Source organism: Mustela nivalis, assembly GCF_964662115.1.
Source record: "Mustela nivalis genome assembly, chromosome: X".
Lineage (NCBI taxonomy): Eukaryota > Metazoa > Chordata > Mammalia > Carnivora > Mustelidae > Mustela > Mustela nivalis.
The window spans coordinates 56,845,672-56,871,674 of record NC_139040.1 but is presented as its reverse complement, the minus strand read 5'-3'; the positions used below and the strand labels follow the sequence as shown (position 1 = coordinate 56,871,674).

Here is a 26,003-nt window from a genome sequence, read left to right as displayed (position 1 = left end):
AAAAGAAGGGGCATCTGTACCCCAATGTTTATAGCAGCAATGGCCACGGTCACCAAACTGTGGAAAGAACCAAGATGCCCTTCAACGGACGAATGGATAAGGAAGATGTGGTCCATATACACTATGGAGTATTATGCCTCCATCAGAAAGGATGAATACCCAACTTTTGTAGCAACATGGATGGGACTGGAAGAGATTATGCTGAGTGAAATAAGTCAAGCAGAGAGAGTCAATTATCATATGGTTTCATTTATTTGTGGAGCATAACAAATAACATGGAGGACATGGGGAGATGGAGAGGAGAAGGGAGTTAAGGGAAATTGGAAGGGTAGGTGAACCATGAGAGACTATGGACCCTGAAAAACAACCTGAGGGTTTTGAAGGGGCCAGGGGTGGGAGGTTGGGGGAACCAGGTAGTGGGTATTGGGGAGGGCACATATTGCATGGAGCACTGGGTGTGGTATAAGAACAATGAATACTGTTACGCTGAAAAGAAATTAAAAAAAAAAAAAGAAAATATATTAAAAAAAAGAAAAAAGAGGTAAGTATGTGGCAATACAGGCCTACCTTAAGAAGCATGAAAAAATTCAAATAAAGAACCTAGGGGTACCTGGGTGGCTCAGTGAGTTAAAGCCTCTGCCTTCGGCTCAGGTCATGATCCCAGGGTCCTGGGATCCAGCCCCGCATCAGGCTCTCTGCTCAGCAGGGAGCCTGCTTCCCTTCCTCTCTCTGGCTGCCTCTCTGCCTACTTGGTATCTCTGTCTGTCAAATAAATAAATAAAATCTTAAAAATAATAAAATTAAATGAAGGAACCTAACCTTACACATAAAAGAGCTAAAAATAGAACAAGAAATGAAGCCTAAAGCCAGTATAACAAGGGAAATGATAAAGGTTAGAGCAGAAGTAAATGATATAGAAACAAACAAACAAAAAGAGAAGAACAGAACAATGAATTCAGGAGCTGATTCTCTGAAAACCTTAATAAAACTGACAACCCCCTATCAGACTCATTAAAAAAAAAAGGAAGAAAGAAAGAAAAGAGAGAGAGAGGGAAAGGACTTGATAAAATCACTAATGAGAGAGGGAAAAATCCCAACTAACAACACAGAAATACGAAAAATTATAAAAGAATGTTATGAACAGGATACACCAACAAACTGGGCAATCGGGAAGAAATGGATAAATTCCTAGAAACTCACAAACTATCAAAACTGAAACAGGAAGAAATAGAAAACTTCTATTTTCTGATAACTTCTATTTTCTAGACTGATAACTAGCAAAGCAATTGAACCAGTAATCAAAAATCTCCCCAAAAGTCCATGGCCAGATGGCTTCAGAGGTGAATTCAATCAAACATTTAAAAGAGAGTTAATACCTACTCTCAAACTGTTCCAAAATGTAGAAAAGGAAGAAAAACTTTCCAACACCTTCATAAGACCAGCATTACCCAGATTCCAAAACCAGACAAAGATTCCACAAAGAAAGAGAACTATAGGCCAATATCACTGATGAACATGGATGCAAAATTTCTCCATGAATTACTAGCAAAATGAATCTAACAATACATTAAAACTTCAAGTGGGATTTATCCTGGATTGCAAGGGTGAGTCAATATTTACAAATCAACGTGATACATCACATTAATAAAAGAAAGGATAAGAACCTTATGATCCTCTCAATAGATATAGAAAAAGCAATTGAGGGTGTGCAGCAACCATTCTTGATAAAAATCCTCAACAAAATATGGATAGAAGGAATAAAGGCCATATACAAAAAACAAAACAAAACAAAAAGACACAAAGCTAATATCACCCTCAATGGGGAAAAATTGAGAGCTTTTTCTCTATGGTCAAAAACAAGACATGAAATTATGCTGAGTGAAATAAGTCAAGCAGAGAGAGTCAATTATCATATGGTTTCACTTATTTGTGGAGCATAACAAATAGCATGGAGGACATGGGAAGTTAGAGAGGAGAAGGGAGTTGGGGGAAATTGGAAGGGGAGGTGAACCATGAGAGACTATGGAATCTGAAAAACAATCTGAGGGGTTTGAAGCGGAGGGGGGTAGGAGATTGGGGGAACCAGGTGGTGGGTATTAGAGAAAGCATGGATTGCATGGAGCACTGGGTGTGGTGCAAAAATAATGAATACTGTTATGCTGAAAATAAAAAAACAAATAAATAAATAAAACAAAACAAACAACAAACAAACAAAACAAGACACGTGTTGGCCACTCTCACCACTGTGATTTAACACAGCACTGGAAGTCCTGTTCTCAGTAATTAGACAACAAAAAAAATAAAAGGCTTCAAATCAGCCAGGACAAAGTCAAAGTTTAACTATTTGCAGACAAAATGACGTTCTATGTAGAAAACCCAAAAGAGGGGCACCTGGGTGGCTCAGTGGGTTAAGCCACTGCCTTCGGCTCAGGTCATGATCTCAGGGTCTTGGGATCGAGTCCCGCATCGGGCTCTCTGCTCAGCAGGGAGCCTGCTTCCCTTCATCTCTCTCTGCCTGCCTCTCCATCTACTTGTGATTTCTCTCTGTCAAATAAATAAATAAAATCTTAAAAAAAAAAAAAAGAAAACCCAAAAGACCCCTCAAAAAATTGCTAGAACTGATAAGCAAATTCACTGAAGTCACAGGATACAAAATCAACATAAGGAAACTTGTTTAAGTTCTATATACCGTAATGAAGCAGCAAAAAGAGAAATCAAGGAATTGATCCTATTTACAATTACACTAAAAACTGTAAGATACCCAGGGACAGACCTCACCAAACAGGTAAAAGATCTGTACTCTTAAAAGTGTAAAACATTTATTAAAGAAATTGAGGAAGACACAAAGAAATGGAAAAACATTCCATGCTCATGGATTGGAAAAATCAAATATTGTTAAAAATGTGGATACTACCGAAAGGAATCTATATCCTTAATGCAATCCCTATCAAAATACCACCAACACTTTTCACAGCATTAGAACTAACTATCCTAAAATCTGTGTGGAACCACAAAAGACCATGAATAGCCAAATCAATCTTGAAAAACAAAAGGAAAGGTGGAGACATCACAATACCAGACCTCAAGTTATTACAAAGCTGTAGTAATGAGGAGAGCATGGTACTGGCACAAAAACACACATAGACCAATGGAATAATAACCAAAGAGAATAGAGAAGAAAAAAAAATAGAAAACCTCAACATAAACCTACACTATCATGTCAACTAATCTTCAACAAAGAAGGAAAGAATGTCCAATGGAAAAAAAAATCTCTTTGACAAATGGTGGGAAAACTGGACAGGAACATGCAGAAGAATGAAAGTGGACGACTTTCTTTCATGATTCACAAAAAATAAGTTGAAAATGGATGAAAGAACTAAATGTGATAAAGGAAACCACCAAAATCCTGTAGGAAAATGCAGACCATAATCTCTCTGACACTGGCCATAGCAAGTACTTACTATAAAGATCTCTGGAGGCAAGGGAAACAAAAGCAAAAATTAATTATTGAGACTTTACCAAGATAAAAAGCTTCTAAGCAGCAAAGGAAACAATCAGCAAAACTAAAAGGCCATTTACAGAAGAGAAGAATTTTTGCAAGTGATATACCTGATAAAGCCTTAGTATCTCCAATATATAAATAACTGACAAAACTCAACACCCAAAGAACAAATAATCCAGTTAACAAATAGGTAGAAGACACGAACACACATTTTTCCAAAGAAGACATACAGGTGACCAACAGATGCATGAAAAGATGCTCAATATCACTCATCATCAGGGAAATAAAAATGAAAACTAAAATGAGCTATTACCTCACAGCTGTCAGAAATATTAAAATTAACAATACAGGAAACAACAGATGTTGGTCAGGATGTAGAGAAAGGGAAGCCCTCCTACATTGTTGGTGGGAATGCAAGCAGGTGCAGCCAGTCTGGAAAAGAGTATGGAGATTCCTCAAAATGTTAAAAATAGATCTACCCTATGATCTAGCGATTGCACTATTGGTATTTAACCAAAGGATACAAAAATACTGATATGAAGGTATATATGCACCCTGATATTTATGGCAACATTATCAACCATAGCCAAATTATGGAAAGAGCCCAGATGTCTATTGATAAAGGCATAAAGAAGAAGTGGCATATATACACAATGGAATATTACTCAGCCATAAAAGGAATGAAAACTTGCCATTTGCAATGACATGGATGGAGCTAAGAGAAATAAGTCAACCAGAAAAAGACAAATACTGTATTATTTCATTCATATGTGGAATTTAAGAAACAAAGCAAATGAATATGGGGGGAAAAGAGAGAGGCCAACCATAAAACAGACTCTTTATTATAGAGAACAAACAGGGTTGCTGGAGGGCAGGTGGGTGGGGGGATCAGTTAAATGGGCAATGGGTATTAAGGAGGACAATTGTGATGAGCACTGGGTGTTGTATGTAAATGATAAATCAGTAAATTCTACACCTAAAACTGTTATTACACTGTATAGTAACTGGAATTTAAATAGAAGCTTGCAATTACCAAAAAACGTGTATACAAAATGAAATAAACTTGCCTGTAAAGAAAAAAAATTAGAACTGAACTTTAGTATCCTGACATAGCTACCCCGTGACAGTTTCCTTACTACCACTTCAAGCCTTAATATGGTATTCCCAAGAGGATCCAAAACAGAGCTTCCTTTCAGCATCCTCTGGGAGTCCTTCAACTGTACTCACTCACCTAGATCGCTTGGAACTAGACTATCTTTCAGGAATAGGACCTCAACTGGAAGATACCTAGTGTGAGAGGAAGAAGAGGCAGATATCTCTGTTATATAGTCCTAAAGTCAGAAACTAATGAGAATTGCTTGTAGTTTTATAGAAAGTTGCCAATATGACTATAAGTTCTATTTTTTTAAGTCCTCACCTAATAGTAATATAACTTAGTAATAGAACTTCATCAAAATCCTATAGAATAACTATCATAGACTGAATGTTTGTACTTCAGCTGAATTCAGATGTTAAAAACTAATCCCCAGTGCGATGGTGTTTCGAGGTTGGGCTTTTGAGAGGTGATTAGGTCATGAGAATGGACCCTCATGAATGGGATTAGTTTCCTTATAATAGCAAACCCAGGGAGCTCCCTTGTCCCTTCTGTCATATGAAGACACAGTGAGAGGACTGTCATTTATGAATTAGGAAACATCCCTTTACCAGATACCGAATCTGTCAGTACCTTGATCTTAGGCTTCCTGGCCTCCAGAACTGTGAGAAATAAATGTTTGTTGTTTAATCTACCCAGTCTATAGTATGTTCGTTATAGCAGCCCAACTGGGCTAAGACATTTTCATGGATTACACTTCCTCAGGCTGCTTTGATTTCTCCAAATCTCAACTAATTAAAAGAAAGGTGGGGCAAAGTAATGCCCCCAAGGGTTCTCTGCAAATACCCTTTACCATACTGTCTAAGGTCAAGTTGGAAAAGGTCCAGTATATTCTAATTAAGTACATCGATTATGGTAAAGTTGAGGCTAATCTCCAGTCTTTTTCTGGCCAGCCCTACAGCTATTTCTTCTTCAGCTACCCTGTGATAATAGTGGACTCTGCAATATTTTACTTGAAATTGAATGTAAAGGAGACGTGGAGCAGCAGAGCTTCATTAACTTTCCAACTACAACATTAAAAGTTTAAGAATGTTTATGTGCCAGGGAAGGAACAAGTAGCCTTGCACTGATTGTGATATAATTATGTCACAGCTTTCTTGTGAAATGGATATTAACCACATTATACAAATGAGGAAACTGTTAAACAGAGAAGTTGTGTCACTTGCCTGAGGTTACACAAGTGGAAAGTGGCAAAACCTAAATTTGAATCCAGGTCTACTGGGCTCTAAGTCAATGCTCTTCATTGTTATGTCAGACTGCCTTTCTTTAAAGAGATTAGTACTCAATTATTTGCTAAGTTTTATTACTTTCAAGAGTTTCTTTTATATAAAACAAATTTAATTTCTTTAAAAGTTTTTTAAGGAAAAAATAGACTATAAAAATGTATAGGTTAAGTTATTTTAAAGGGAGTGATTTGCTTATGAAAAAACAAAAGCTAAACTTCACTTTCAGGCTTCCAAATAATTCTAACACAGTTGAAATCATTATACTATATGATAAAGCATAAAAAAATACATGATATATTTCTTAGTTGGAATACTAGTTCTGTATTGGACTTACTGGCTGTGTAATCTTGGACAAGTTATTGAAATTTATATAAAATGCCTATAAATCCAGAGTGGGCTACATGTCCAGAAGATTAAATGAGATCAGGTATATAAAATGACTAATGATGCTTGGTATGTGGAAGTCCCTTAACAGATGGTAAATTTTACTGTCATTAATATTACTAAGAAAAACACTAAAGGGTATAAAAAGAAGTACAAAAGAGAAGGTGAATTAAAGCTGGTTTAGTGGAAGTCTTTTATTTTTTTAATTTTTTTTCCAGATCTCAATGGTATGATTCAGTGTTACTTTAAGCATGCTTTAGGAAATAACAGAAAAAAATGAGTGGGTTCTCAGTAATAAATGAATACTAATGATGATGATACAGCCATCTTTTGTTAGGACTAGGCGCAGGAGAGATTCTTCCTATACTCTGTTACAGCTTTTTGTTTTGAAGCAGGGAGCTATAAGATGGGGGGGGGTGAGGAGAAACTAGTTCCTTATATAGGTTGAGAAGAGCCTGGAAGGACCTTAAGTCCAGATTAAACGTAAATACTGTGGCTAAGGTCCACAGAACAAAGGTCCAGCTAGTAACAAGGAAAAACATCAAACTTCCCTGTCCTATTCAAATTCTCAGAAATATATTTTTTCAGAGACACCTATGGTCTTGGGATGTTCGGAGGTGGGCTTCTGCCTCAGTGTTGAGATTATTTACAGCACATTTAAACAACTGAATATGTGAAATAGTGAAGAAACAACACTTATTTTCTGCACAGGACTAAAGTTGCTTTAAATTTTACTCTGAATGTCTCTTCTCTATAAACACTTTAAAAACTTGATCAACAACATTCCACTTGATGTTTTAATAAAGCATTACTTTTAGAAAAAGCATTTGGCTGAGTTACTGCATACTCTGACTTCTTAGCCACCATCTCTCAGGGAAATGACTGACTTGCTTTGCTATGTATCCAAAGAAAGCACCACTTATCTAGTGACAGCTTTCCAAATTTCAAGTAAAAACCATTACAGGAATAATCTATGTTAAAGGGGATGAGCCGAGTCACTTTAGTCCTATTTTGTGATGGGAGATGCCAAACTTCCTATAAAACTACTATTTCCTGAACAAAATAATTTTAAATGTCAGGAGAAAGCTTCCATGATTATATTCCATGGAGAAAAACTCACCATTTTAAACATGACCAAGAAAGCACAAGAGTCTTCAAAGATCCCAAAGCACCACTTTGAAGCAAAAACTCTCAAATTATTTCAAAATAAGAGTTAAATGAGCCAGATCTCATGTTTAACTGGATATTAAACACAGCTTTTTATATCAAGCAAAACTTTTAAAAAACTTTTATAAAATAAATGCATACATTACCTGGTAATTGTTTTGGTTTTGTGACAATCTCAATTGGTTTGATGATGCAAAATGTGAAGAAAAATTACTCCGTGATGGATTTGTATTACTGTACATTGTAGTAGCTACTGTATGTAATGAGGTCCGTGGTGTCAAATGGTAGTCTCTGTTTTGATACAGTACATTGCCTGACAAATCTCTAATATTCACCATTTGTGAATTTGGCATATTTCTTCCTGGTCCAGGCAATGCTGTACTTTGGTTCTCTGTCCCAAGGGATCTGCCACTTTCATAAAATCTTGAGTAGTTTGGTATCTGTGCTCCCATCAATGCCAACTCTTCCTCTTTGGCATACTCATCATCAGCATCTCCAGTCTCCATTGCAATGGACAAACAAGTTCCTTCTGCTGAACTAGGCTTCTGTGGGGCATTTCCCCCCAGAATTCTCTGGGGATAATCACTAACAGCCAATGAAAATACCTCACGGATTTCCAAGTTTTGTGTTCTACAGTAAGGGTCTCTAATAGGTGGCTTTTGCCCACATAAGTTATGTGGTGCTAGACCTGTGTGTTCAGGCTTATACGACCTTTGAATTCCAACTGGTTCAATTTTGCAAGGTTGGTGGCACAAAGATGGCTTTTGAGGTACCATCATATCAGAGGCTTGCATTGAAGATCTTCCATAGTTCTTCTTTGTGTGACTGTATACTGAATTTCCAGCATTTAGCACACTTGTCTGTCTTGACAAGATAATTGTTTTTTCACCTAAGAGCAGAGAGGCATTTTTACAGTGTGCTACTTGTCTTTGAACAGGAATGTGCAACTCAAACTCAGTATCACTTTTACTGGCCGTTTTCTGAATAGGAATTTTATGTGCTTCTGTAAGTTGTGTATCTGAATGTTTGGTTGTCCCTTGCCTACTTGATGAACTTGCTGGACTGTATGTACCAGTTACAATGACATCATTATTGACAGATGTCCAGGAAGACTGCTGGCTTGAGGGTCGAGTGATGTTAACTACATTTCTGACTGTAATGTCTGAAGATGTCAAAGAGGTACCAGGAAGAGTTCCTGTTGTTGCTGCTCCTGATTCAGAATTCTTACTACTCATTTTTCTTCTCTTATTGCCAACCCACGTCTGTAATGATAAAAAATATGGAAATGTTCTTAAAATATAGGAAAAAAACTTTCAATGTGATAAATTGTATTCTCATCTGTCATAGAAGTAAGGCCTATACAAATAGTAAACACTACATACAAAATGAATGATGTACTATATTTGGCTAATTGAATTTAAAAAAGAAATAAAAATAAATAAATGAAACAAAAAAGATACAATAAAAGAAAAAGTAACTAAAGTATAAGGTTAGAAAATAAAAATAAAGTATAAGGTCAGTATAATGTTAAAGAACTTGCTCTTAGGGGCGCTTGGGTGGCTCAGTGGGTTAAAGTCTCTGCCTTCGGCTCAGGTCATGATCCGAGGGTCTTGGGATCGAGCCCCACATCGGGCTCTCTGCTCAGCAGGGAGACTGCTTCCTCTTCTCTCTCCCTGCCTGCCTCTCTACTTGTAATCTCTGCCTATCAAATAAATAATATAAAAAAAGAAATAACCATAAAAAAAGAACTTGCTCTTAATAAATATCTAAGAACTTTGAAAACAGAATTGTATTATTGCTTCTTTCCCCAAAATCCATTCAATTAATCTACAGCAAGAATCCTAAAAATGTTTATATCCCTTGACCTAGTAAATCCATTTCTATAAATCCATTTTATCCTTAAAATAATCATATGTATATACAAAGTATATATGTGATTATGATCATCATATATTTATTTTTAATAGTTAAAGATTGGAAGACTAAAAGTAGGATGTTAAATGACATTGGAAAATACTCATAGTATTATTAAACAAATATACACTTGTAATCTTCAGTTTTAACAACTTCTGTTCTATGGATATATCATAACTTGGTTAATTTAATATTGCAAGATACTACTGGGTTATTTTTGGAATTATTCACTATTATAAACCATACTGAAATATATGTCATTATATATGCATCTTTGTGCTAATGAATCATTAAACTTTATATCAAAAACTAATGATGTACTAAAAAAAGAAAGTGTTGGGCTTTTTGATATCTTCAAATTACCCTCTAATGTATAAGAGTTCTGATTTCTGCACTCCCTCACCAACATCTCGCATTTTCTTTTTGTAGTGTTTACTAGCTAGGAGTTAATATAAGGTATATAATTTCTCTTTGCATTTGAATTTCTATGGTTATTATATTATGCTTAGCCATTAATTTTACTCATTTTTATATTGGGGTATTTATCTTTTTAAGTTTATTTATAAAAGCTATTTTTTACTAGAGATAGCAACAGTCACAAGTTGCAAATATTTTCCCGTTTGTTACCAATTTATGGTGGTTATTTACTTCTTTGTATTTTTCTCTACTTACGAAATTTTATCTAGTAAATGTGCATTACTTTTATAAACAGAATAATCATTATTAATAAAAATAACACAAGAGATTGGCATTCGAATTTGATTACAAAATATGCACTTTTATATAAGTAATCTGTTATAATGATCTTAGTAATATTACACTGAATCATGATTATACAATAAAAATATGCAATAAGAAATATTACATTCCATAATGTGATCAGTAAAACTTATAAGTATTTTAAAATGTATACCACAGTATAAACTGCCAAAACACATTAATATATTACAAATTTTTAAAAAAATAAGTGAAAATATTAAATAAACTAGCCTTTCACAAACATGCTGCAGGGTGTATTTGGTTAACCTTTATGTGATGTGTTTTTATTTATTTTTTTAAAAGATTTTATTTATTTATTTGACAGACAGAGATCACAAGTAGGCAGAGAGGAAGGCAGAGAGAAAGGAAGGGAAGCAGGCTCCTCGCTGAGCAGAGAGCCTGACGCAGGGCTCGGTCTCAGGACCCTGGGATCATGACCTGAGCTGAAGGCAAAGGCTTTAACCCACTGAGCCACCCAGGTGCCCCTGTGATGTGTTTTTAAAGGCCAGAAGAATTTCTCAGTTTTTGATGTTTATACAGTATACAACATCAATGTTGCTATAATATTATAAATAAAAGCTAACATGTATTGAATCCCCATTATGTTTATATATATATTAGCTTATTTGATTATTTTTCTAATTGTATAAATGAAAAAAATTGATGTTGAGAAATATTAACTAGCTTATACAGGGATATCCTGTCAGCAAATGATGGGGCAATGATTCAAAATCAAGTCTACTTGACCTCAAAGCACATTCTCCTTCCACTATGGCAAGAAACTCCTAAAATGGTCATCCTTGTTGGCCATTTAATTTTTATACTTAGTATTTCTCTAACAAGGAAAATGTTCGAGAGATGTAGATGCTCTATTTTGTTTCACATGAGGCTGTGGGAATTTTATAGTCATTCTAGTTTTACTAAATAGCAGAGGTCAAAATTACAAGCAAAGGGACAAATAAATGTAAATGTCAATGGAGAAGGAGGCAGAGTAGAAAAAGTGAAAGGTTTTGAAGTATATACTCAAAAGAAACATTTAAATAGAAGTGTTTTGGATAAATATAATTTCAAGGTATGGTCCAAAAAGGTGAATTTTATAAATATTCAAACTAAGTTACTGTATTATGGCTTTTCAAGTATGGAATTATGCATAGGAAGCATAGTGCATTTGTTCATAATTTTTAAAAATGTACAATCATTACACTTAAAAACTTTCAAACTTAGTGAATTTGTAACATCTGAACTCAAGAAGTACTACATCTGGAGGGCAGATCTGAGCAGTATTTCTAAGAAAACAAATAAATGTTCTCATTACTATAACTACCTTAATGCAGAAAGTTTAAGAGTGATCTTAGTGAATTGCAAATTTATGGCTTACTTTAATAGTCCATATATATAATGAATAGTAATGAAAAGTATAATGAACTATAATTGTTCATATATATAAAATGAACTGTAAAACTATCAAAATAAGCCATAAATTTACAATATATTTCTATATATAGTTACTTACAGAGTTTTAGATATTTACATTACATACTCATAAAAAAGTAAAATGCAGTAGAATATCGTGTGCGTATGAAGCTCAGCTATCTGACAATCTCACTTGTCTAGAACACAGCCAACACGGATATCACAGGATACATGGGCCTTGCTAAAAGCACAACCCTAAACCTTAAAACACACCTTCTCCTATTTTATATATGATTTCACCAGATCTGGCATTCTCATCTGTAACAAATTAGAAATAATAAGCAGAGCATTGGTGACAGAAATTGCTATTAGAGGCAACTAGGATGGCACCAAAACAGAATGTTCATGAAATTTTGCTCACTAAAAAGGTTAAGGAAATACATAAGAAAATTAATGTGAGAAATAATTAAATAGTTTGGAGTTCTTTAGTAAAGGAGAAAATCACCCCATATAGCTTACCATGTTATAAGCATTACCATATAATTCATTTTCATAATGAAATTGTGAGTCAAAAAGTAAGTGTTCAATGATTTTCAATACTTTCCATTGAAGTTAAAGTGAGAAAGTATATACTTAAGAAATATTTTTAAAATTCTGAAAATAAAGAAAATTTATTGCCCAAGCCTTCCCAGTAACTGAATTAAATTTAACTTAAAGCCATTCAATTACAGGATCAAAAATTTACCAGTGCTCATAGGATGTAAATGATTTTCATTCTAAATGCCTCATTGGTTGAGAGAGAAAATGAGTCAAACAAAGTTGATATGATGAGAATCTGGGGTCTATAACTAATAACAAAGCAATACTACATAAAAAAGAAAGAATGACACTAGGTCATCAGTTTGTAAAATTCTCTTTCAGTTCTCTCTTTGAAATTCAGTCTCCATTGCTTCTTAGCCTTTTGGCTAAGATCAAATGAAATTCACTGTCTCCAAACCTGTTTTCCTTTTTCTATACCTCCTTCTTTGATTCTGTGTTCCTTTACTCTATTTTTGCATATGATTATAATGATCTTAGTAATATTACACTGAATCATGATTATACAATAAAAATATGCAATAAGAAATATTACATTCCATAATGTGATCAGTAAAACTTATAAGTATTTTAAAATGTATACCACAGTATAAACTGCCAAAACTCATTAATATATTACAAATTTTTAAAAAAATAAGTGAAAATATTAAATAAACTAGCCTTTCACAAACATGCTGCAGGGTGTATTTGGTTAACATTTATGTGATGTGTTTTTATTTATTTTTTTAAAAGATTTTATTTATTTATTTGACAGACAGAGATCACAAGTAGGCAGAGAGGAAGGCAGAGAGAAAGGAAGGGAAGCAGGCTCCTCGCTGAGCAGAGAGCCTGACGCAGGGCTCGGTCTCAGGACCCTTTTAAGTTCATTTTACATTGGGATCAGGTTCTTAGTACCATAACACTTGAGTTCTGAGGAAAAACACAATATTATATTAAAATAATAAAGAAAGGTCTCTTTCAAGTACAACATATACACCTAGGAAAATATTGAGGACAAGAGAGGTTATAGAATAATGGATCTATAAACAACTCCCTTCTCAGACTGCAGAAAGCAACCAAAATTGTGCTGGAATTTAGATTAGGAAGACTGAATTTCTGTACAATTTACACTCGTTTAGAACAGAGAGAATGAATATGTTTTACACAAGTCCTTAAAACTTAAGTAATATTTTACTTGTAAGCTTAAAATCTATGAATTTATTTCTGTCATTCTAATTGTTTTTTTAGATTTCATACCATTTGGAACATAAATATAAATGTTTGCATTTCAGCACTGTCAATATTCAAGTACAATCAAGTAGGTTATTGCAATGACAAACTGGAAATATGAACCATCACAAAGTACCTAAGAAGCTGTCTGATAAGGCTTTTCACTTTTAAGTAATGATAAAATAAAAGGAAAAAGGAAGAAAAAATAAGAAGAAAAAGAAAAACAGTCACTCCAAAAACAATGAGTTTGTACTTATAAAATGCAATCTTGTCAATTTGAAATATAAAATTAATTTTTTTCTAAGGAAATTAAACATTTTTCTATGAGATTTACTAAAGGGAAGTAGGAACTTGAATATACCAGGACAACCTTTGACTTTAAAACACACTTTCTCTTATTTTACCAAATTTTATTGTATTATGTTAATTAATTATGTTATTTATAATCAATGTTAATTATATTTATTATATAACCATTATATATAGTACAATATATAATATATATTAGTTATTATATACTATAAAATCACATTATATGTATAAAATATGATTATATATAAATATATAAAAATATAATTGTAAAATAATAATCATTATATAAATATAATATGTTATATGATATATGATATAATTATATATATCATATATATAATTATATATGATATAATTATAATTATATAAATATCATATGTCATCTGATATTTATATAATTATTATTATTATTACATATGATATATAATATACTATATAATGTGATATACTATGATATATTATTAACTATTAAATATTAATATGTTATATTAATATAACTATTTTATCAACTATTTATGGCACAATTTTACCAAATCTGGTACAAAAAAATTAAATAGTCTAGAATTCATAGTAAAGAAGAAATTTGAGCTGTAAATTCAAATAGGGAATTTATATCTACAAATAGAAAGAAGATATTTCTAGTTCTTACATGAATCTGAATATGATGATTGATCTCAGCACATAAAAACAGATATCATGTGATAATTCCCTAGAATTGGTATCATAATTCCCTGTTCAAAGGTAAATATATCCTTTAGTCTTTAAGAAATAGTTTTTCCAAAGAATTCTGCTTGTCAAGAGATTTCTTTTATAATTAGGGTCTTTTGAAAGTTCTTCCAAAAGAAATAAACCTAAAAACTGATGTCCTAGATTCTCTTTGACAAAGTAGCCTAAAGAATGACAAGGATGAGAAAGTTGTCAATCTGTGAATCCATAACTATTCAAGCCAGGAGTATTTGTACCATGTTCAGACAAACATGAAAGGACCTATGTACTCCACTAAAATCTGTAACTAATTCTGTTAGATTTGTCTCATCTCCTTTCCATCACCTTCTCATTGTCTTTCAAAGAAGTTTAAGGGCTCTGATTTTTACAGCTGAATAACTATGGTTGTGATAAAAGAAAATTTCCTCCCATGGGATTTCTTGTTTCTTACTCATTAATTAAGCCATTAAAATCCATGCATTTTACTTAGGATAAGGAGTGGGTATTCATAAAATAGGCCCAGTTTTCCTAAAAAAGCCCAAAATACCGAAGTCAAAAACGCCTGAAAAAAATTCAAATACACCAAGAAAATATTCTAGGTGCACAATAGTCCCTTGGTAAATGCCTGTGTTACTGATATAATTTTGGCAGGTTATCTCCAAATTAATCCTGGGTTTAAAGAAGGCACAGGATAAGCAACTAATCTTAAAAGTATTCATTAGTTCAAAGGATTAGGATTTTTTTAAAGCTATGTTTACAATGCAAAAGTTTTAGTGTTTTCAAGGTATTTACAGAAACAAATACATACTAAATGATTAGCTCTATTTATTATTTTTTAAGAAAGTAGTATTTTTATACCAGGGAAATGAAACTGTTTATAACATTAGTGACTTCATACTCTGATAGTTTTTCTCATAGGAAGCAATTATCACTTATAAAAAGCTATAAATTCAAGAATGACAGCCTCAATACTTACCCTGACTACACTGAAGTCCAGCTTAGTCTCCTGTGCACACTGTAATATGAGCTGAAAGCAATTTTTACTTTGATTTGTCATTCCATTTTCATAATAACGCTGTAAAATCCTTTGTTGTTCTACAGTAAATACAGAACGTAGATTCATCTAAAAATAAAAGAAGATACTCTGAAAATTGTAGTAAGTGTTGGGTGTATGCAGAGTTTGCATGCCGTTTTTTTTTTATACAGTTTCAGTGCTTCAAAGCTGCAAAATTTATTTAATTGAACTAATTCCCCGTAATGGGCAAGAATTTGTTTGCCAAAGGGAAACAGGCTCTAAGTGACAATTATATATAATGCAAATGCTTATTAAATTTGTTCAGAATAAGTAAAAACTTTAAGGACAAAAAAAGAGAGAGAGAGGAAAACCCTATCTGGTTAGTGTTGGTACATTGGGAAGTAAAGGTTTTTTCACTGAAATAAATATTTTTGGCTAGTAAAGTCAGAGATGGTGGTAGCCATACATTCATGGTCAGTTATCAACAGGAACTCTCACTGTTCTTTGTCAAACAAGGCATCTGACACACATCTTACAGCCAGAAACTGTGGTCTGAAACAAAGAGGTGCTTTTATTTTTTCTTTCTTGAATAAAGGGGTTCTTTGTATATATAAAAACAAAACCTCTCTTTAAAAAGCTTAAAAATAAATAGGAAGTGTTGGTAACTCAAAATATCTATACTAATATCTCTACTAACCAAAATAATTATTTTTAATAACTATAGTATATAAATCAAAGTTCAAAATCACATGCATTTTACTAAAAGGAAACATGTAAAAACTACGTACTTTTAACCCACTGAGCCACCCAGGCGCCCCAAAACTACATACTTTTAATTAAACTGACAGCATCATAATTACACAAGAGAAATTTAAAAATGCACTTTATCCTTTCTACCAATACACAAAGTGTTTAATGTTGAGAGGAAAACAACCTGTGAAACTCACAATAAAAAGCAGGTCAAACTTTTTTTTCTTAAAAAGGGTGAATTCTAGTAGTGCATTTAATGAAAAAGAACCTCGTAATTAGATTAAGGCAACTTCTGGTTCTTATTTAAAGCATTTATACTGAAATTGTTATTCCTAGAAGTTGACAGAAAGGAAAAAAAAAAACCCTTCCAAAGGAAATTGTCCCTTCAAAATTAGGAAAACAGCAATGACAGAAACACTATAAGCCAAACCAAACAGAAATCATTCTAGTATACTGGGTATGGAAACAACCAAGTACACTGATGTGGAAATAAAAATAATTTTCCTTTTTCTGAATATATTGAACTATAAAGGAATTAAAGACAGTCATATAGCAGTCTATTGCCATTTGTACACCTGAATCTTTTTCCTGCCCACACAAACATCTTCCTATCTAATGTTAAGAAATCCAATTATAGAAAATCATATGTGGGAAAGGACGCAGAAAAGATAAGTTGATAGTCCCTGAAACTTCATGAATAAAATAACTCCACTAACTTTCTGAAGGGGATCACATTGTGCCATGTGACCGAACTTTCAAGGATGTTTGGGCCAGAGGGTAGTGATGGTATTCATCAAAGCAACATTTACTATCATGGCAGTCACATTTTCGAGCAATTTGGAATTCCTATTCCTAAATAATTCAGCTACAGTCAAGAGAGGAGCCGGGAAGTAGAGGGCAAATACCTAAAATATATCATCTCCTGTGGGTTTAGAAGCAAAGTGTTTTGGAATCAGTTCTGAAGAGGGCCATAAACTTCAATTTCACTGATGCATAATAAGGGTAATGGTTCTGATCCTTCTCTGCAGGGCTGTAATTACAAAAACAAAAAATCCTGGAATACGAGATACGAGCGATCCTCATGTGTGGTGATACAGCTGTAAAATATACAAGTGTTTTCCTATTGGATAGCTACAACAGCAACATGTACTCAAATATGGTATAAATATTAAAAAGCACAGCAATTTCTTCCTCATTGATAACAACAGCCAAATACCAATGCTGAGCACTAAATTGACTTCTGGAGTCTACATCCTGACAGGAGACAATGCTGTGACCTTTTCAGTTTCTCTCTTAAATTCATAGCAACAGCAAGAAGGCCACCTTGCTCAAGAGAGCGAGTATTCATGGGACATTTATTCTTTATCACAACAACTAGATAAAAACCTTATAACCAAGATAACTTGGTTAGGTACCTTGGCCTGTGAAATGGCAAGATATTGAATGACAGCATAGACAAAGTTACTAATCATTTACACAAAAATCAGGAAGAGAATTGTAAAAACCTTCATTTTAAAAGTCCGGTTCTTATTTCTGCGGAAATAAAATGGCAACCCATTGGTTTCATGGAAATCGAGGTTTGTTGGGTTGAGGTACGGAGGGTAACTGAATTAAGGAATTAAATACTGAAATAACAAGTCATTAGCCTTACCCCAAGACTTACTAATCTAATACCCTTTGCGATGTGGCACTCACTTAGCACATGATAGCACACAGGAATAAGATGACTTAGTTCCACTGTGGACTAGTGTGCAAGTCAATTAAATTTTATGAGACTCTATTTCCTAATCTGTAAAATGCTAGAATATACTACATGTACTACCTACTAGTCTGGCTTTTTACAAATAATTAAGGATTTGGGAGCTCATTTTCTTACATTGTAAAGCATGCTATAATTGTAACATACTTATAAGTATGACTAGGCTCCTTACTTTATCATATTCAGATATGGGATTTCTCAGGTTGTCCTCAGCTTTGGGATTCAGTATTTTAATAAAGATTCTGAGCCACAGAGAGGTTTATGTTCAGTGTGTTCTATTCAAACAAGCAAAGCATTGAGTAAAATGTTATATAAATTTATTGCCTCAGGAGTACTTGAAAAATGAAGCTTTTAAGAATGACTTCCCCTTAGCAGTATTACATAGCTTTGGTCATATTTTCACATGGGAACATTTCAGATAAATTTCTCCATAACACTGTTCTTACACATCTGATTTCACACATAAACTCAGATCTAGTAATGCCCTAAGAATGTCTTAACATGTTAAATCATTTGAAAAATACAAAAAAATTTTACTCCTAAGTATTCATTTTTGGAAAACTGATTCTAAAAATGGATTGAGTCCAAAAAAATCACCACCGAGTCAAGTATAAAACATTCTTTCCAATATTAAAAGTAATTTGACCAATACATCTCTATTAACATTGATCTTTTTACCCATTATTATTATTCACTTTTAAATTCATATACAGTTAATTTCATTCATTTTGGTATACAGTTTTATGAGTTAGGACAAACAAATATATTTATGAAACCACCATCACAACCAAGACACAAAACAGATCCATCACTCCAAAAAAAAAAAAAAATCCCTTATGCTGCTCCTTTATAATTAAAACCTCTCGCCATCCCAGCCCTGGGCAACAACTAATCTGGTTCTATAATTTTGACTTTTGAAGAACACTGTATAAATGGAATAACAGTATATATTCTATTCCTCCTAGACTAATATCTTTCACTTAGCATAATGCATTTGAGATTTTTCTGAGTTGTCTGTATGTGGAGTATTTTCCTTTCTATTGCAGTGTAGTATTCCATTGCATAGAATGTACACAGATTACCGAATTACCCATTGGCAGACATTTGAAATCTCCAAGTTCTTGGCTACTGTGAATACAGTTGATAAAAGAAAATTTGTGTGCAGGTTTCTGTCTTTTCATTTCTCTGGAGTAAATACCTAGGACTGGATTTCATATAGTAAGTGTATGTTTATAAGAAATGACTAGTTTTCAAAAGTGACTGTAAAAATTTGCTTTCTCACCAATATTTGATACAAGCCTGTTTTTTCATTTTATCACCAGCATTTGTTATAAACAGATATTTCTTATTTTTCAGATTGGGAGAGAAGGGGGCAGAGGGGCGAAAGAGGGAGGGAGAGAATCTTTCTTTTTAATATTTTTAATTTTTTATTTTTTTAAATTTCTTTTCAGCGTACAGTATTCACTGTTTTTTGCACCACACCCAGTGCTCCATGCAATACGTGCCCTCGTTAATACCCACCACCTGGCTCCCCCAACCTCCCACCCCCCACCCCTTCAAAACCCTGAGATTGTTTTTCAGAGTCAATAGTCTCTCATGGTTCACCTCCCCTTCCAATTTCCCTCAACTCCCTTCTCTCCATCTACCCATGTCCTCCATGTTATTTGTTATGCTCCACAAATAAGTGAAACCATATGATAATTGACTCTGCCTGCTTGAATTACTTCACTCAGCATAATCTCTTCTAGTCCCGTCCATGTTGCTACAAAAGTAGGCTATTCATCCTTTCTGATGGAAGCATAATACTCCATAGTGTATATGGACCACATCTTCCTTATCCATTCGTCCGTTGAAGAGCATCATGGTTCTTTCCAAAGTTTGGCGACCGTGGCCATTGCTGCTATAAACATTGGGGTAGAGATAGCCCTTCTTTTCACTACATCTGTATCTCTGGAGTAAATACCCAGGAGTGCAATTGCAGGGTCATAGGGAAGATCTATTTTTAATTTCTTGAGGAATCTCCATACTGTTTTCCAAAGTGGTTGCACCAACTTCCATTCCCACCAACAGTGTAAGAGGGTTCCCCTTTCTCCACATCCTCTCAACACACGTTGTTTCCTGTCTTGTTAATTTTGGCCATTCTAATTGGTGTAAGGTGGTATTTCAATATGGTTTTAATTTGAATCTCCCTGATGGCTAGTAATGATGAACATTTTTTCATGTGTCTGATAGCCATTTATATGTCTTAATTGGAGAATTCTCTGTTCATATTTTCTGACAACTTTTTGATATGATTATCTGTTTTGTGTGTGTTGATTTTCAGGAGTTCATTATAGATCCTGGATATCAACCTTTTGTCTGTAGTGTCATTTGCAAATATCTTCTCTCATTCTGTGGGTTGCCTCTTTGTTTTGTTGACTGCTTCCTTTGCTGTGCAGAAGCTTCTGATCTTGATGAAGTCCCAAAAATTCATTTTTGCTTTTGTTTCCTTTGCCTTTGGGGACATATCTTGAAAGAAGTTGCTGTGGCTGATATCAAAGAGGTTACAGAATTCCTCTAGGATTCTGATGGATTCCTGTCTCACATTGAGGTCTTTTATTCATTTTGAGTTTATCTCTGTGTATGGTGTAAGAGAATGGTCGAGTTTCATTCTTCTACATATAGCTGTTCAATTTTCCCAGCACCATTTATTGAAGAGACTTTTTTCCACTGTATATTTTTTCCTGCTTTGTCGAAGATTATTTGGCCATAGAGTTGAGGGACCATATCTGGGCTCTCTACTCTTTTCCACTGGTCTATGTGTCTGTTTTTATGCCAGTACCATACTGTCTTGGTGATCACAGCTTTGTAGTAAAGCTTGAAATCAGGTAACATGATGCAGCCAGTTTTATTTTTGTTCTTCAACATTTGTTTAGCAATTTGGGGCCTCTTCTGATTCCATACAAATTTTTGGATTATTTGCTCCAGCTCTTTAAAAAATACCGGTGGAATTTTGATAGGAATGACATTAAAAGTATAGATTGCTCCACGCAGTATAGAAATTTTAACAATGTTTATTCTTCCAATCCAAGAGCATGGAATGGTCTTCCATCTTTTTGTGTCTTCTTCAATTTCTTTCATGAGTGTTCTGTAGTTCCTCGAGTACAGGTCCTTTACCTCTTTGGTTAGGTTTATTCTCAGGTATCTTATGGTTCTTGGTGCTATAGTAAATGGAATGGATTATCTAATTTGCCTTTCTGTATTTTCATTGTTAGTGTATAAGAAAGCCACTGATTTCTGTACATTGACTTTGTATCCTGCCACATTACTGGACTGCTGTATGAGTTCTAGTAGTTTGGGGGGGGGGTCTTTTGGGTTTTCTATATAAATAATCATGTCATCTATGAAGAGAAAGAGTTTGACTTCTTCATTGAAAATGTGGATACATTTTCTTTCTCTTTGTTGTCTGATTGCTGTTGCTAGGACTTCTAATACTATGTTGAACAAGAGTAGTGAGAGTGGGCATCCTTGTCGTGTTCCTGAGCTCAACAGGTAGGCTGTGAGCTTTTTCCCATTGAGGATGATATTTGCTGTGGGTCTTTCATAGATTTTATGAAGTTCAGGAATGTTCCCTCTATCCCTATACTTTGAAGTGTTTTAATCAGGAACGATGCTGGATTTTGTCAAGTGCTTTTTCTGCATCCATTGAGAGGACCATGTGTTTCTTCTCTCTTCTCTTATTGATTTGTTCTATCACATTGATTGATTTACTGATGTTGAACCATCCTTGTAACCCAGGGATGAATCCTACCCGGTCATGGTGGATAATCTTTTTAATGTGCTGTTGGATCCTGTTTGCTAGGATCTTGCTGAGAATCTTTGCATCCATATTTATCAGTGATATTGGTCGAATTTCTTTTTGGTGGGGTCTTTGCCTGGTTTGGGGATTAGGGTAATGCTGGCTTCATAAAAAGAGTCTCGAAGTTTTCCTTCTGCTTCAATTTTTTGAAACAGCTTCAGGAGAATAGGGTTGATTCTTCTTTGAAAGTTTGGTAGAATTCCCCAGGGAATCCGTCAGGTCCTGGGCTCTTGTTTTTTGGGAGGTTTTTGATCACTGTTTCAATCTCATTACTAGATATCGGTCTATTCAGGTTGTCAATTTCTTCCTGGTTCAATTTTGGGAGTGTATAGTTTTCCAGGAATGCATCCATTTCATCTAGGTTGCTTAGCTTATTGGCATATAACTGTTGATAATAACTTCTGATTATTGTTTCTACTTCCTAGGTGCTCGTTGTGATCTCTCCCTTTTTATTCATAATTTTATTAATTTGAGCTTTCTCTCTTTTCTTTTGTATTAGTGTAGCCAATGGTTTGTCAATCTTATTGATTCTTTCAAAAAACCAGCTTCTAGTTTCATTGATACATTCTACTGTATCTCTAGTTTCTACCTCATTGATCTCAGCTCTTATCTTGATTATTTCCCTTCTTATGTGTGGAGTTGGTTTAATTTGCTGTTGATTCTCCAGTTCTTTAAGGTGGAGAGACAGCTGTTGTGTTCTGGATTTTTCAATTTTTTTGAGGGAGTCTTGGATGGCTATGTATTTCCCCTTTAGGACCGCCTTTGCTGTATCCCATAGGTTTTGGACCAAAGTGTCTTCATTCTCATTGATTTCCATGAATTGTTTAAGTTCTTCTTTGATCTCCTGTTGATCCAAGCATTCTTAAACAAGGTGGTCTTTAGTTTACAGGTGTTTGAATTCTTTCCAAACTATTCCTTGTGATTGAGCTCCAGTTTTAAAACACTGTGATCTGAGAATATGCAGGGAATAATCTCAGTCTTTTGGTGTTGGTTGAGTCCTGATTTGTGACCCAGTATGTGGTCTATTCTGGAGAAGGTTCCATGTGCACTTGAGAAGAATGAGTATTCTGTGGTTTTAGGGTGGCATGTTCTATATATATCTAAGAGGTCCATCTGTTCCAATGTGTCATTCAATGCTCTTGTTTCTTTATTGATTTTCTGCTTGGATGATCTGTCTATTACTGAGAGAGGCATGTTAAGATCTCTTACTATTAATATATTCATATCAATATTACTTTCTATCTTGATTAATAGTTTTCTTATGTAATTGGCTGCTCCCATATTGGGGGCATAGATATTTACAATTGTTAGATCATCTTGGTGGATAGTCCCTTTAAGAATTATGTAGTGTCCTTCTGTATTTCTGACTACAGTCTTTAGTTTAAAATCTAATTTATCTGATATGAGAATCACTACCCCAGTCTTCTTTTGAGGCCCATTGGCATGAAAGATGATTCTCCATCCCTTCATTTTCAGTCTGGGTATATCCTTAGGTTCAAAATGGGTCTCTTGTAGACAACATATGGATGGGTCCTGTAGTTTTATCCGATCTGCAACCCTGAGTCATTTTATGGGTGCATTTAGGCCATTCACATTGAGAGTGATTATTGATAGATACATTTTTATTTTTTTATTTTTTAAAAAGATTTTTATTTATTTATTTGACAGACAGAGATCACAAGTAGGCACAGAGGCAGGCAGGGAGAGAGGAGGAAGCAGACTCCCTGCTGAGCAGAGAGCCTGATGCGGGCTTGATCCCAGGACCCTGGGATCATGACCTGAGCCAAAGGCAGAAGCTTTAACCCACTGAGTCACCCAAGCACCCCTAGATACATTTTTATTGACATTGTGCTACCTTTGAAGTCTTTCTTTCTGTAGATTGTCTCTATATTTCTGTTCAATGATATTCTTAAGATTATTCCTCTTTTATAGAACCCCTCTTAATATTTTCTGCTGTGTTGGCTTGGTGGTCACATACTCTTTTAAGCCTTGCCGGTCTTGGAAACTCTTTATCTCTCCATCCATTTTGAATGCCAGTCTTGCTGGATAATGTATTCTTGGCTGCATGTTCTTCTCATTTAGTGCCCTGAATATATCTTGCCAGCCCTTTCTGGCTTGCCACGTTCCTGTCGACAGGTCTGACATTATTCTGATGGGCTTTCCTCTGTACGTAAGGAGCTTCTTTGTCCTTGCTGCCTTCAAAAGGGCCTACCTACAATTATAATTCTTCATTCTTACTATTAGGTGTCTCGAGGACTTTCAAGAATGTACAATCTTGGGGGGAGACCGTTCTGCCTCTAGTACATGAATGCTGGTTCCATTCGCGAGATTGGGGAAATTTTCATGGAGAACTTGTTCCACTATATCTTCTAGACTTCTTTCTTTCTCCTCCCCTTCAGGGATTCCAATAATTCTGACATTGGAATGCTTCATGGCATCATTTATTTCCCTGATTCTGTTTTCGTGTCTTCTAAGCTGTTTGTTCCAGGCTTCCTCCTGATCCTTTCTATTTGTCTGTCCTCCAGATCACTAATTCTATCTTTTCTCTCAGTTACCCTAGCTTTGAGAGAATTTAGATTAGATTGGAACTCATTGAGAGCATTGTGAACCTCATCACTGGTGGCTTTCAGTTCTGCCCTAACATTGTGAACATCATCCCTGGTGGCTTTCAGTTCTGCCCTACTCAATTCCGTCTGGTCATCCATGGCTTTCTCCAACCTAGCTAGTGCCCGAATAATTGTTAGCCTGAATTCCCTTTCCAACAATTTGTCTATGTCGATAGCCATTAGCTCTGTTGCAGAAGGCCCATCCTCTGAATTTTTCTTCTGTTGGGCATTCCTCCTCCTAGTTATTTTGGTGAGAGATGGCTGAACAGATATAGCTGGTTGTAACAACCGTGGTGCAGTCAAGTTGCACCTTGGAAGGCTTCTGAGCAATCAGGAGTCCCACCCAAATGAAAGAAAAAAGAAAAAAGAGGGGGGCAGAAGGGAAGATAAAAGAGAAGGCTTAGCTCAAATGAGCCCCAAGGTAAGATTTATGAAGTATACAAACAAAACCAAAGGAAAAGACTGATAAGAGTATATGACAAGAGAAATATATATAAAAGCAAAGAAAAAAAAAAGAACCTCTTCAAAAAGAACCCCAAGTATAAGATTTATATATTATCAGGACAAACACAAATACACAGAAGTACTGGCAGAAGATAAAGATGGGAGAGTGGTTACAAATCATCAGTGTGGGCGAGGAAGGCTATTTTGATTATTCCTGGATGTATCTTGATATCTTTGTTAAATGACTCAACTTTCCTAAGATAAAGGGGGATTAAAAATTGGTTTACCTATAGGGGTAGCATTGATTGGGGAAAGGGGGTTACCTTGAAGTTTAACTCTATATATGAATATTAAAAAATAAAAACCAAAAAAGAATAAACTAAACTAAAATTTTTTAAAAATTAAAAAAATAGAAAAGCAAAAGAAAAACATGGGTGTATGTATCAAAAAGTTCAGGTTAAAAGGTTATTATGGAATTTGATGTACTGGACATCTCACTGTGATGGCAGATAGGTTAAAAATTATCTATGTAAAAAAAGTGAACCAGAATAGTGGGAACGAATTAAAAATAAAAGTTGTATCTATGAAGTAGTGGTGGTTGTGCTCTTGTCTTTTTTTTTTTTTTTCTATTTTTTCCTTGTTGGTTTTCCGGGGGAGGGGCCTGCCACGTGCGTTTTCAGGCAGTGTTCCCTGAGTTATATCCTCCCGGCCCCCTCAAGAGGGTGGGCTCTGAGGAAACCGGTTTTTCAGGCTTTTGTTCTCTGGAGGTTTTTATGTTTGTTTGCTCATTTGGTTTTTTCCCTCTCGCCTTGACAGCTTTTGATGGTTTTCCGAGTTTTAGAAGAAAGCAAACTGCACCCCCACCTCCTCATTTTGTTCCCCTCTGGGTGCTCCAGAGCACATAAGTTCCCCCTCTGCTGCTGGCAGAGCACATTCCGAGTCACAGTCCCTGGGGACACAGGAACTCCTGTTTGTACCCAAAACCACGACAGCGGTGGCTGTCTGGACAGCTCCACACTGCCAGAGAGGTTCCAAGCAGCGATGGCACACTGAGATTTTCCCGCTGGCCCGGGGCTGGGAGTGCCTGGTCTTTCCAGGTCTGAGAGTGCCAGGCTTGCGTGCACCTCTCTCATGGGAGGGTGTGGAGCGTGCGCGTCTCAGGCTCTGATAGCAGGGCAAGGCGCTCGCATGGAGAGTGCAAAAAGGCTGTGCTTCTGCTGGCTGGCGAGGTTCCCAGCCCCTCACAAGAG

At 35.0% G+C, this 26,003-nt stretch overlaps 1 protein-coding gene across 1 annotated transcript in view; it reads right to left on the bottom strand.

Moving 5' to 3' along the window:
• HDX (highly divergent homeobox) overlaps positions 1-26,003 on the bottom strand; it is a gene marked incomplete at its 3' end in the record, with an annotated part of 216,621 nt that overhangs the window by 152,136 nt on the left and 38,482 nt on the right. The window contains exons 2-3 of the mRNA XM_082716515.1: positions 15,318-15,464; positions 7,579-8,694 (exon numbers count right to left, since the gene is read on the bottom strand). Coding sequence (XP_082572641.1) covers positions 7,579-8,694; positions 15,318-15,464 — 1,263 coding nt within the window. The remainder of the gene's footprint in view (positions 1-7,578; positions 8,695-15,317; positions 15,465-26,003) is intronic.